Source organism: Stegodyphus dumicola, chromosome 6 (assembly GCF_044657685.1).
Source record: "Stegodyphus dumicola isolate Sdum_Otavi_A_Nest chromosome 6, ASM4465768v1".
NCBI lineage: Eukaryota > Metazoa > Arthropoda > Arachnida > Araneae > Eresidae > Stegodyphus > Stegodyphus dumicola.
This window is the reverse complement of record NC_140773.1, coordinates 32,890,047-32,905,283: the sequence shown is the minus strand read 5'-3', so window position 1 is coordinate 32,905,283 and position 15,237 is coordinate 32,890,047. Positions and strand designations below refer to the sequence as shown.

The window sequence follows — 15,237 nt, the reverse complement described above, 5'->3', positions numbered from 1 at the left end:
CTGTAAATTTAAGACACTAGCTGCGTTCAGTTATAGTTCTGAGTACAATAAATGTGTTATCATACTTGTAAGGGAAGTATAAGATTGCTATTTAGAATCATTTCTGCATTCTTTTTGCTCTGTGCATTCTAATATACTCTCTAAAGCATCCAAAACAATAATTGATTGCATTTAATTATACGTAAAGGTTGCTTAAAATATTTCATATTTTAGAATGTAACCAATTTTGGTATTTCAAAGGTGAATTAAACCTGTATGTTTGATTTAACTCTTTCGCATCGACAAAGGCCAAAGTCTGTTCCTGTCAACCGTCTGAAACACCCGTATGTAGGAATTTCGTTAGAATAGATATTTCCTTTTCCCTGCCAAGTAGAAAGCTACAGCGTTAACAATAACCTACTTAATAAGTTATTACTTCTTTCTTTGGGGATCTTTGGGCGGTTTCACTCACTGTGTGCAGTTTCCTCTTAGGACAGGATTGCAACTGCGAGCGCTAAACGTTGACGCTATTTAAATAAGAGATCTTCACTTCAAAAGAATAAATAACATGGCATTTAGCAATTCTCGAAACCAATGAGCTACCATATGCATGAAGGTACAACAAGAGAGCAATATGTAGAATGTGGAAGCAGGCGTTTGAGTGACCTGCTGATATCAGAACACACGGGAGGCTTCGGGTGTGAAAGGACCAAATAACAAATTTCTTTTTAAAGACATACTGCATAGTTAAAACAAAGGAATGGAATAAAATAACTGGCAAATATCTCGCTTTCGATTACCTTCTTTAGAGTTATTGAAATAGTCGTGATTGAAAACGTATAAAATTTCGTAACAATGTACTACAAAATTCGTTCCTTTATTGCACCTTAATGGTTCATTCATTTTTTGCAGGCAGGTTTAGAAGTGCTGGTCTGGATTCATGGCGGATTTTTGCAATGGGGAAGCGGGCACGAGCCGGGAATATGCCCGTCTGGAAGAGTAGCCAAGCGTCTCAATGCAGTCTTTGTATCGTTTAACTACAGATTAGGGCCACTTGGATTTATGGCTTTGGATATTTTGGCTCAAAATCCACAAGATGCGAGAGGAAATTACGGTCTCTGGGATCAAGTCATTGCTTTGCAATGGGTGAAGCACAACATAAGAGCCTTTGGAGGTGATCCAGAAAAAGTAAGTTTATTTTTGTTTTCTTGTTTTTTGTCCTTACTTATTAGCATTCAATGAAATGTTTTACTGTGAATATTCACTTTATAAAAGTGCAACTCTGTAATGTATTTTATGTTAATTAACAATTATTCTGATTTAAGCCTTTGATACCACGTCTCCATAGCGTAGTCCTCGCCTAAATGTAAATTAGTAATTTTATGTATTTCGGCTGAGGATTTCAAATGTTTAGGTAGGCAACGTTTAGGTACGCAAGGTGGTAGGCAACTTGGCAACTTATGGATCTTGCTGTTCAGTGACCTTGGCACGTTTCACTAGACACAGGTGGACGTGGCGCTATACCAATTAACCCTAATGGTAGAGGGATGGTACCCATGTCCTCCGTCGCATGCTGCTTTTTATCACCAGATTTCCAAGTTAGTTTTCTAGTTTAGCGCCTTGCTAAAAGATGTCTTAAGGCGCGCTATTAAACTAGCTGAGCTTAAGTCGATTATTCTGAGCTGTAGGCTCAGACTACGTTCCCTACAACTGAATTTAATGTTAACTCATGTTAATTTAAGCACCCGCAAGTAGCAGAAGTATACATCGTACAAACTGTGCCTTTCTGTTCATTTAAGACTTAATTGAACCGTTATTTTAACCTTCTTTTAGGTTTTGTGATTTGTTTGAAACTAAGGAAAAACTCGCTGTCAATCTGGTAGGATTTACAGGAATCTGACACAAGCTACTAGATGTAGAAGAACCTTAAGATTGTTAAAAATGTTATTCTGTAATTTGGAGACTTATTAAAATACTATGAAACTACATATGATCTGTACTTAAGCGATATATATTATTTATAACTTTTCCAACATTTCGTAATAACCTTAAGCTCTCTGGACAAAGCTTAAGCTTACTTTGGACAAACCTTAAGCTGTGAACTGGTGCTATTGAAATCAGCGGGTGTTTGAATGAGTTCATACATAAATAATAGCAACAAAAAATTTTCTGATTGCACTTGTAGATACAAATACTACGAACCGGAGAATTTCTACGACTACACAAAACAGTTACAAAGCCTTTGTACATTATAAAGAAAAGAGAAGCATTCTGAACTGGGAAGAATAAAAATGTTATCTATTACTGAACTCTGAACTAAGTAAGCTGATTTAAACTTCATCACCGGCCCAAAGCAGGTAACCCCTCTTAGCATCCCACCCTACTAACTTAATTAGTACTTTAATTGCGAACAGCGAGACTTCAACTAATTGTGCTATCCTCTAATTGTGAGGTCCTTTATTGGGCGCTCAATTTTTTTAAGGAATATAAATTTCTATGCTTCTGAAGAAATTTCTGCCAGAATGCAATCACAGGAAATGCAAAGTAAAATTATAGTTCTAAAATAGAAGCTTAACATACACGTTATTTTACAAGCGCAGCATGAAAAAATATTGAAAAAGAAAACATAAAATTTTTCATATCAGGAAAAAAGTTTTAAATAATTAATATTTTTTACATTGATATGTTTCTAAAATAATACTATTGGAAGTAGCAGAAAAACTCATAATATATCTATGGGAAAACTGCGCATTTATTAACATAGAACAAACTGCAGGTGTTTTCCCAAGCTCTCTCAAAACGCAGGAGAAAAATTCAAATCCTGGGCAAGGACATAGTTAATTTCGCTTGATTCTTACTCCGAAACGTCTCTTCAGAATGATTTCAAATATGAAATCGTTTCATGCGTGAAATATTCAGATTATGACTTAATTATCCTTTATTTTATTTTATTTTTAGAGGGTTGGCAAAATACTTATTTATTGTACTACAAAAAGAGAATTTTCTTTTTCTTTTATCCTAGTTTGTACCAAAATGTATTATACGTTTGGAAAATTAAAAGATTTTTTTTCTATTAAAGAAAACTAAAATTTATGTATTTATTCTATACTAAACATTAAAATTATTCTTTTCTTTATCTAAACAATCCCTCTATTTCTATTCCTGTAAGCCAATGGAATTAATTTTTCGTTATGCAAGCAATAATCTTTATGTTGTTCTCATTTTTATTCTACTAAAAAAAGTGAGAAATAATTGAATTTATAGCAACTATAAATTTATTCGTATGATACATTGCAATTAAAATATTCGAAATTTAAATTTATACATAAAGCCTTGCGTTCCAGCATGTAAGCTGTTCTTTAGTGTACTGAATATCTTACGTGGGGGAAAAAATCCTTGATATGCAAAATTAGTGCTGAAAAAAAACGATAAAGCAAGTTGTCAAAATTATGTTCCCTAAACAACTTAAAATATATCGATTTAGAAACTATATAAATTTGAATTTAATTTTTCATATAAATTAAAATTTCATTTGATTTTGACACATCTGTCAATTTTAAATTGAAATCAGTACTTTTCAATTATTTTAAGTACTGATTTCAATATGATTTCAATTATATTCTATTAGCATAAATTGCAGTCGACTAATAATGAGCAACATAAACCGGTTTTGCATTAGAATTCTGCTCTCTAATGTCTATAATATTCTAGGTAACTCATTATATAGAGAACATTAAAAGTGTGCTCTGGACTTCATGATTCAAATTTTGTAGCCCCTGATGGTTTAAGCGCCAAAAATAATGCATTATACATCTAAAATTTATCTATTACAATTATTTATCTATTATCTATTACTTTAAAGTGTGGAAATCAGATTCTGTAGGTTCTGATCCGTAACACTGTGGATAATAGTTTCATTTTTCAAATTACTCACATAATCTGCCAAGATGTGCCAAATTACCAAGATCTGCCAAATTACCAAGATAATCTGCATATTACCTACTAAGCGCTCGCTAAAGTGAGAAAAAAGATCTTTGCTGGAAAACCAGCAACGTTTCTGTATGCTTAAAACAGCCGCCACTTACACTTTTAAGTTGTTGATCGGGAAGGGTTACAGAAAATGTTAATGCAAATCTAACTGTACCACAAATAGGTGTCCATGTCACCAAATCCAATTGCTATGTAATTCAAAGTGTCACCAATCTTTAGACTGCACTTAAGTGAGATTAATTTTGTCATATGTTTTACAAATTCATTTCCTTATTTGTAATAATATTTTAGACAGTTTTACTCTTTGTATTACAGTTTTTTAATTGTTGCATTATTGATTCTGTCAACTAATTTATCGATTGTTTAATTCTACTAACTCGATGTTCTAGGTTTCGAAAATAAATAAATAACTTTATTTTAATTTAAGCGAACAGAAACGTTACTGGTTTTCTAACAAAGATTTTATTTTCAGTTTACTAAACGCCGCTAGGCAAAGTGCAGATTAGCAAGTGCCTAGTAGGTAATGTGCGAGGTGGAGGGAGAGGGAAAGGAAGTGAGAGAAACAAACTTTTGCACTTTAAACACTACGGAAGCCATCACTATGCACATTACTTAGGTAAAATGAAAAAAACTCTTGATCCAGCACTTTAACGTAGCAAATCAGTTAATGTGCAGATTAGCTAGTTAATGTGCACATTAACGACTTTCGTACTTTAACGGTAACATATGTATATATAAAAAAAATAAATACTATGTGAACTTTCTCCATGGCATGCAAAATTCAAACTTAATGTTCTAAAATTAACGACTTTCGTACTTTAACGGTAACATATGTATATATAAAAAAAAATAAATACTATGTGAACTTTCTCCAAGGCATGCAAAATTCAAACTTAATGTCCTAAAATTAACGACTTTCGTACTTTAACGGTAACATATGTATATATAAAAAAAAAATAAATACTATGTGAACTTTCTCCATGGCATGCAAAATTCAAACTTAATGTCCTAAAATTAACGACTTTCGTACTTTAACGGTAACATATGTATATATAAAAAAATAAATACTATGTGAACTTTCTCCATGGCATGCAAAATTCAAACTTAATGTTCTAAAATTAACGACTTTCGTACTTTAACGGTAACATATGTATATATAAAAAAAAATAAATACTATGTGAACTTTCTCCAAGGCATGCAAAATTCAAACTTAATGTCCTAAAATTAACGACTTTCGTACTTTAACGGTAACATATGTATATATAAAAAAAATAAATACTATGTGATCTTACTCCATGGCATGCAAAATTCAAACTTAATGTCCTAAAATTAACGACTTTCGTACTTTAACGGTAACATATGTATGTATAAAAAAAATAAATACTATGTGAACTTTCTCCATGGCATGCAAAATTCAAACTTAATGTCCTAAAATTTTCATTTTTAAACGCTGCCATTAAATTAAAAAATATATACTATATACATTTGAAATATAATTTTCTACATGAAAATATGCAACTGCATCCTCATATGTTTAATATTCTTTAATTCACAGTCATTGTATAAACATATATTGTTATAAATAGCTTTGAAATAATTGTTTCTGAATTTAAAATTTTATATCAGAGGTAGATAAAACTAAGGAAAAACCAATTAACCTCTAGTTGTTGGGTAAGATCTATTTTATACCTGTTATATTCAAGTGCATGTTTATTACAGTCACTACTTTTAAACCATTTTCTTGAGTAATAAGAAGCAACGTGAAAGAAATAATAAATTATTCATGAAATATTTCTAAGGGCTCACGTTTTCAAGAACAGTGAGTAAGGCAGTTGTCTGTCGGGCACTGCTCGTGAATTGGCCAGTTCCATCGGTCATTTAGACATCTTATCACCGAAAACGTGACCCAGAGTGCAGTGCAGTAGATAAACCAATATTACTCCCGTGATAATGGAGAACAGACGACTACAAACGGCCATGCTTTCTCGGACATTGAATCCAGGACCGCTGATATGGCAATTGGTACCGCTAACTACCATATCAAACACTCTGGCCATAGCAAGTATTGCAATTTCATTAAACGTAAAATTTATGCAAGAATTTTTATTAAGACGATAACAAAATGCTCTAACTATATTATGTGCTCGGAAAATTTCAAACGTGATCAAATAACCTGAATTCTGAACTTTTTATATCTTCATAACAAATGACCAAAGAAGCAATTTGAGTTGTATTTCAGACATATGTTGTAAGTCATTGTCTATCATATTTGCTCCTTTTATTTCCATTGTGAGATTTCGGGGCGTAATTTAAAAACTGAAAAAAAAATTACCATAGGCTGTCTCTTTAAGTTTAAACAGCCGCTGGTGTTTAATGCTTAGGATTACTAATGGAAGTGTGAGGTTGTTATAGAACAAAAAAAAAGATTTTACACACATATATTTTATTTTTACTTCCTTGTACGAAGTAAAAAGGAAGTATTGTAATCGCGAAAAGTTTCAGGCAGCATATTTCAACGAAAATATCCATTTTGACCGCTATCGAATGCAATTTAACGATGTTTTTGCGTCATATCAATAATACAGACAGAATAAAATACTCTTTTCCTTCAAAAAAATTATAAAACTGCTTTAAAATTAATTCTGAAGAGAATTTTTCGTGCGTCTGTACGAACGTATGTACGTACGTACGTACGTTCGTGCGTACGTTCGTATCTCGCATAACTCAAAAACGAGTAGCCTCAGAACGTTGAAATTTTGTATATAGGACTGCTATAAGATGTAGATGTGCACCTCGGTATTTTGGTTGCAACCGGCAGCACCAAACGTATATAAATATATTTATATATATATCCACTCTATTACCCGGCTCAATGATCTCAGTTTCTTTACTCTTATATGTTTGTAAATTGTACATTTTTGGCTTTAAAAATGATTGAATTATGTTGTTTTTATCTTCCGGTTAAGGATTTTATGCCTTTAGTAAATCTGTGTGCAATATGTTTAGAATTATCAGCAATTTTAAAGTTGTTTAATTGCCGCTAAGCCTGTTTTAATGGCGGCCATTGATGTTTACATTTGAAACAGGAGACTAGTGGATTTGTTGCCAATCTAGAGAAACTTAGCTTCGCAACAACAAAGATAACGCATTCATTTATTATTGCCAATTAAATCATGCTTAATTCTTTCTGAAATTTTTTCGAGGAAATAAGCGTCTGAGATTTGCTTCGTAATTTTTAATATAGATATGAGTTTTTATGTATTTTTGCCTTCTTGCGAAGTGAGAACTGAATTAATTAAATGAGAAATACTCAATCGTCTGTTAAAAACTGTTTCTGTTTTGTTTTGTTTGCTTAATTTCTTTTATACATAGTTCTAGTTTTATTATAGTATTTGAATAGAACATGTGGCAACGATTAGATAATTCTTTAAATGATATACATTTTGTGCATTCTGAGTTATAATATGAATGAAATATGATACTGTTAAGTAAACCTAGCGCCAGAGTGTCGCTATGGTAAACAGAGTGAATTTTAAAGAATGCATTTATTCTATTGTGGTTTATGCGCTGTCGGCGAAGTAGGTTTCATTCAATCGAATACGTTTAAATAAAATGCAAGAAAAAATGCGTATAATTTAATATTCCGTACAAGGAAGTCATGTGGTGTACACATCAGATTTTTTATTTATCATATTTATTCATTCAAAATGACCCTATGTGAAACTGGTTAATAATATGAGAAGTAAGATACATATTTTAAGATGTCCGTAGTTATATTCCTAGTAAATGTTAAATCTGTAAATGAATTGCAAAGAGTACTTGGATAGTTACTTGGTATCACAATGCGATTAAATGACGTTTTATAAAATCAAAGACCTTTTCATTTCGTATAAAATAAAGCAGACACCATCCGAATACACTGACTGTCTACTCACGAATGTCTATCAAACTTGGCACTTAGCAAAATAAAATAAACACTACCCGAACGCATTGACTGTCTACGCTTAATTGTCTACCAGACAGACTTGCCACTCACATGTGTTCGCGCCAGCGCACAGAGCTTTGACGTCACTAAAATTTAGTTATTTTTGTAGCGTTACTATGCGTATACCCTTTTTCCAATTTTAAAAATTGTTTTTGTGTTTGCTAATATGTTCTTTCGTCTATCTAATGATATATTTAGTTTGATCGTAACATCTGCAGTTTCGAAGATATAAGCATTTGCCTCAAGGCTGGACCTCAGTTAAGTTTTGCTTTCTCATCGGACCGTTATAACGGAACGTAATCCTGCAAAAATCAAATTACATAAATCAAAATTACATAAATGATTGCGACGCGATGAAACATAAACTTCTTTTGAAGCTCGGAGTTCCCGAACTATTGCGAGAAGCATTGCTGATATCACATCACTTCCCTAAATGTTTCCTCGGTAATTTCTTTATTGATTGCGAAAGACATGAAAATGACGGTTTAGAACATAGTTCTTCGAGCATTTTTGATTTGCTGATTGTTTTTCCTAATTATACGTATACCGAATATTTCATGTACTTGTTCAATGACCTCTTTAAACTATTCATCGTTACCGTATTCTCCTAACAAAATATGATTGAATATTTTTAAATTAATCTGGAGTAATATAGGCCCTGGATAAGTAGGCAATGACATTTTTATGTATTTATTACACATGAACTGCATCGAATTACTGTCCAGAAATTTAATAGTAACGAATAAAGACATTTCAGAATTAATAGTAAAGAGAATCATAAAGCAGCATCAATTCCTGCCACAGAACGGCCCTCACCAGCGGCCAAGTTATTAAAACCGCTGAATATTGAGATTTCGATCTGGGTTCGATAGAATGGACTGTAGCTGCATTTTTGTGTGCTTTGTCATATTCAAATTACCTCCTAACCTTCTTCCATAAAAATGCGGTAACATATATTACTCCTACTTGTGTGGCCTGGATATCGCTGCAAGTACGAGCTTGTTGTCCTGTTTTCAGACATCACCAAAGGTCCTAACATGATATGACCACAAGTTCTGTGTTAATATGCATTTCCTATATTTCCTGAAATATATAAAAACGAAGCTAGATGCAACTTTGACAAACAGATGTGAAAGGGTAATTGACTTAATTAGCATAGCATGACTGTAATGTTTTTGAACTGCAATGAATGTGATGTTTTGAATATTTAGAAGTTTGTTTAAAAAATATTTAGGCAGCCAAATTTTTCAACCGTATCATAAATTTTCAACCGTGCCTCACGTGTATCTGCACGCCTCTTAACTGCCTCTTGAACAAGTAGCGCCGCTCTCTTAATCCCAACGCCCACCGGTAGGCGGTGGCGCTAGGAAACTAATGAACATAAAAAGAGTTTTTCTTATTGCTTAACAATATATTAAAAGTGTGTAATATTATATTGCAAGTGCATTAAAATGGAATATAGTTTCGTAACTTGTAAGGATCCTAAGTTTTACTAACGTTTATTTTATTTTAAAACTGTACTATCACTTCTTATTTTCTACTTCCGGCCAGAATTAAATGCTTTAACTTGTTTATGCAAATTGTCTTGCTAACGCCCAAGTACTTAAGTTGTGGCTTTTTGCCAAGCGAGAGAGAGAAGGAGTTTTAGGAAGCAAGCCGCTTGCCACTGTAGTTTTACGAGTTTTAACTCGGTTGCTGGTTGCCTTTAAGGCCAGAGGTTTAGCCCTCTTAATAATTGCAAACGTATTGTAGTTTAAGCAGCTCGGCGTACTACATACGTACCTTTTTAAATAAAGGCCAGTCTTAGTGCTAGGCATTTGTATACGAATTCAAAGTTAGCTTTTAGTTAGTAGTTTTTATATTCTTACGTTCAGAACACAAGTGGTTGGTCTCTGTATTCCAAAGTTCGGAAGATCCTGTAAAAGATTGAAAAGAAAAGGTTTCTTATACCCTTCCTGCTTGTGTTGTCTACTTCACACCTTCTTGAACATAGCTTGAGTAAGCTCCCTGTTTCGATTCAGGACCATTCATGTTTGCAAAGCAAATCAAGAGAAACACAAGTCCTGACAAACTTATTCTCTCATTTCTTAAAAAATTTTAAATGAACCGCGAAAGATATATTTTGTACAAATGTTGATAAAACAAAAGGAAACTATTTGGTTTCAATACATTTTTATTATTTATTACAAATGCAATTTCCCATATCTTTTTTATATAAACTTCCAGCCATTTAATTTCAAAGTTGGCCTTTTAAAACTCTTTTATTAATTATGTTTGGGCTGAAAATCTCTATATGTAATTAAAAATTTCTCTGGTTTCGGAAGCCACTGATTAGAACAAATTCTAAACTTACTTAGTGATGCGTCATTAAAATATAAACGAATCAAATTCTTTTTCATTAAATCTAAAATAATTATTGAGAAATGTGCTAGTAACTACTAATAGCTAATAAAATAAAAAGAATTGTTGAAAAATATGCTATTAATTAGAATCAACTAAAAAAGTAATTAGAAGATTATTTATTTCAAAATAATGCCGTATGGTTTTAATTTTCTTTCCTCCTCCGCATTGTTTAGAAAATATTAAAAACGCCGTTTCAACAACTGTAATAATATGTAGGTATAAATTCCTTCTTTTAATTAATATGATAATATCGTCATTATTATCACAGCTTTTTCTTTTCTTTTTTTTCTGTTGTTATGGGGAGAAGTTTGAAATAAATTTAACTAAAAGTCTGCAATCAATGCTGTAATCAACCCTATTAATAAATAATTTTGAAACGGTAAATTTCAAAATTAATTGGTTATTTTTAAAATTTTTAATTTAATTGGTTATTTTTATCCTAATTTATCTTAACTAATTAAAAAAATTCTAAATATTTAAATAATAAAATATTAAATGTTTCTTTCGGAAATAAATATACACATAATTATGATGACTTAACTTTTAACTTCCACAATTCTTACGGTTAAGCTTATTTGAAGAATCTGACTAGCTACAATCTTTCAATGCCAGATTGTTATATGGTAATTGTTTCAGTAAGCCGTATTGTCGAAGATGTTTTCAATATTTCTTGAACTAATTGTGTTTTGTCAAAACATTTCATGGCTAGGTTATAAGATTTAATTTAATTCACACGTTAATTCTTACTTTGAATCTTTGTTGCATTTCTATTATTTCGTTTGTCCGTCAGAAAATGCAAATTAAGTTAATTTAAATGATGAGTGGGAAACATAACTCAGAGAATTTGGACAACTTATCCCCAATTCTGCAGCTGATTTTAAGTTAGATTTTAACAGTTAGTTAGATTTGAAGGAGCGTTGAGTCAATTTCTTAATCTTTAATATTTTGTTTGTAAATTATATTCTCTAGCCACAAGCAGCAGAATTTTTGTTTAGCTAATCTTCTTTTCAAACTGAAATACCAATAAATATTTTAGTTGCTTTTATACGTTTGTTGTTATCAAATGTGCTGTAGCATTTTATGATAAGTCTGGATGACTTATCATAAAATGCCTGGCAGTCCAGTAAGGTCACTTCCTGTTTAGATCAAACATAATAATTAGAGTGCAGTTTTGTAACGTTTATTTTATTTTCAAAAAATTTTGCTGATAAAATTTATTCATGTGCAGTAAAATATTTTCAACTGCAGTTTAAATTAGAATTATCAGATATAAATAATTTGATATCGACTTCACATGACTTTTTTCTACTGCCTATTGATTTACACACATTTTCTGCTGCCCTTCATTTAAACTTATTTCCTCGAATTATTCTAACTGAATAATCCAGGCAAGTTGAAAATAACATAAAAAATTGTAAATTTTGTAATTAAATATTCCGGTCAATTTTTCGTATAGTAGTCAAATCACTTATAATCTTATATTTTTGCAACGAGTATAAAACTTTCTCAAATATAAGTACATGAACAGAGAGACCACATTTAAAATTAGATTTTGTTAGTTATCGAAAATTAAAAACTTTCTTTAAATTTGACATTACCCAAATATGAATATTTTCATCCTTTAAAACACTTCCGCGTATATGAATTGTCTAAGTATTATATGATGACTACGACCAATGACTGAGAAAATAAAGGCTGGGTAAGGCTGGGAAGGGGCTGGGTATTCGTATGCACGCTTGATTTTGCCGATTTCAATAAAAACCCGAGATGCACAAGAAATTGTTAGAACAGTCCCATATACAAAATTTCAACGGTCTGAAGCTAGTCGTTTTTACGTTATGTGAGATACATTCATACATACATAATTTCAAACGCCAATAAAAACAATTCTTTTAAAATCCAGTTTAAATCCATCTTACAATTTGTTTAGGAAAGAACAGTCTTTTACTCTGACCGTACATACAAGCTGTACTCTAAAAAATCGTCCAGATAGATTCGGAAATGGTGAAACGAGGTATTTCTGCTGAATTATGCTATCCGAAATTTTTTGTTGTTGCAATACTTCCTTTACTTCATACAAGAAAGTAAAAATAACCTTCTAAAGTATTTTATAGCGACAACTTGTTTCTATAACATTAATTTACATATTTTAGAAAATGTGTAAAAGGAACTTTGTGCTACTGCTGGTTTCGGAATGCTTCTAGTTTACAATATGAAATTATTTCTTAAACATTCTAATAACGTCTTTTATGATTTACTTTAAATATAGTTAAATATCATCAATATCATACTGGGGAAATTAAGGAATAAAAATCTACGGAATTATGTTTTGTAGATTTTTATTCCTTAATTTCCCCAGTATAATATTGATGATAATTATAAATTAATTATGAATGATAATTATGATTAATTATGAATCTTCTACAGAATTATGTTTAAATTCCTTTTTTCTGCTTATCTAGGCCCTTAATAGATCATACACTGACTACCAATAAGTATTTGGACACCTGTGATAGAAAAGAAAAACTAACTTTATTCAAAATCAATAGTTGGTAGAGCCTCCACGAGAGGTAATTACAGCGTGGACCCTCCGGGGCATACTTTCCACAAGTTTTTGTATGACAGCTAGTGGTATTTTCTTCCACTCGGCTTGAAGAAGACATAGAAGTTCCTTCACCGATTTTGCACGGGTAGTGCATCCCTGAATTCGGCGATGCGACTCGTCCCAGAGGTTCTCGATAGAGTTCAGGTCTGGACTCTGGGCAGGCCACTCCATTTGATGAACTCCATTGGCACCATACCAAGCCTTGGTTAACGTCGAAACATGACAACTGGCATTGTCGTTCTGAAAGTAACAGGGGTCCAACCCGTAAAACTGCCACAACGTAGGAAGCACATTGTCATCCAAAATAGTGCAGTAGGCATCGGAGTTGAGCTTACCATGAATGGGGACCGAGGGTTCCAGCCCATACCAAGAGAAACACCCCCAGATAATAATTCCACCTCCATCAAACTTTACTCTTGGCACAATGCATTCTGGCAGGAGACGTTCTCCAGGTAGACGCCAGACTCAGATCCTGCTATCCGAACGGTAAAGGGTGAACCTTGATTCGTCACTCCAAAGAACCCTTTTCCACTGATCTACGGTCCAATTTCGATGTGCTTTGCACCACATTAACCGAGCAGCGCGCTTGGACTTTGTGATCAAAGGCTTATAGGCAGAAGCACGACCATGAAAACCAAGCAGATGTGCTTCCTTATGGATGGTATTAATTGAAACAATACTCCCAGATGCTTGTTGAAACTCCTCGCGGATGAGGGCCATCCGTTGGGTGCTTTTTTTTCCGAATTTCTCTGGTCAGCACTCGTCGGTCTCTATCTCACAGTTTCGTTTGTCTGCCGACTCGGGGCACATTCCGACAATCACCGATCACCTTCCACTCCTTAATCACATAGGCCAATGTCGATTTTGGGTACTTCAGATCGCTAGATATGTCCCTTAAGAATCGGCCACATTTGTGATACCCGATAATTATACCTTTCTCAAAATCAGAGAGCTCCGAACTGCGAGGCATCTTGCATGCGACTAAAGCCAATGCTGTTTCCTACACGATATATACCGGCGGAGTCCGTGACGTACCTTAGGACCGCAGATATCGTCATTTGCATAGGTTTCCAAATACTTATTGGTAGTCAGTGTATTAATGCTTATCATATCCTTCTCATATTAATGCTCATAGATCCATGAGTTATTGTGACAGAGCATAATGTGCATATGTCGGTGGTGAAAGATTTTAGACACCACTGGTGCTAGTAGAAAATTTTTAATATTTAAATAATAAAATATTAAATGTTTTTTCAGAAAGTTTCTTCATATTCTACCCAAAATTTATCCTATTTAATTTTCAACTCCATTTTTGAGATTAATTTGTGTTATCTCTCATTTGTTCTCATTTTAGTTTATGCAGTTCATAAATTTAATAAGCTTATGAAAATGCTGGGTGGTCAGTCATCCATGTAATTTCAGTTAAATTTTGTGTCGATGAATACGGGCTTGTACCACTAATTTAAGATATTTATTTGGGACATTATATAGTGTACTAATTACTAAACTAATAGTTGCAATTTACATCTACAATAAACAACTTAGTATTCTAATTCAATCCTATGCTGACTTCAATTCAACCCAATGGATTCTTATCCACACTTCGTAGTTCGTAGTTGCTTACTGCTTCCTTTCAATAAGAAAATAATATTCTTTGCCCACTCGTCGTTTATGAGGCTGTAATCGCAGAACTTATGGCATTGAAGATATGGAGTCGGTTTTCTTTGCGACTAAATAGGTTTGGTATCTGCTCGTTTTATGAATCATTACATTTTAATGCATTAATATGAGAAGTAGGGACTGTCTTTAAAATTTCCCTGCTTTGTATTTTGTTGCAGAACTCACAAAACGTAATAAATAATAAATGGCAAGAGAAGGAAACTAATCGTAAGATCAAAATAGCTGTTTGATTAAAGAAAAGTAAAATTGTGTATGGCAGTTTTATTTGGGAAAAAGCTGAGAAATAGAATCATATGTAATCCTCTTTCCTTCACGAAATGCTGAAGAGAAAATTTATTAGCTCAAAGGGCGTTAGCCCAGAAGGGCTATTAATTTCGTTTCGCCATTTTGCGTTGAAAACTTTAAATTCGTTTCACTTTTCAAACTGTTGCCACCAAATATTACAGCCCTGTATTATATTTGAAGAAATTAAATAATGAAGAATCTGCATAAATGTATGTATGTTTCTCGTATTATAATAAAACGACGGTACCTTGAGCCATCAAATTTTAAATAGATACGTTTCCACCCGAATATTGGCAAACGATTTCAAAGC

The 15,237-nt window shown here is 32.7% G+C and overlaps 1 protein-coding gene across 1 annotated transcript in view; it reads left to right on the top strand.

Moving 5' to 3' along the window:
- LOC118199568 (uncharacterized) overlaps positions 1–15,237 on the top strand; it is a 753,888-nt gene that overhangs the window by 544,474 nt on the left and 194,177 nt on the right. Inside the window, exon 6 of the mRNA XM_085818213.1 lies at positions 892–1,167. Coding sequence (XP_085674339.1) covers positions 892–1,167 — 276 coding nt within the window. The remainder of the gene's footprint in view (positions 1–891; positions 1,168–15,237) is intronic.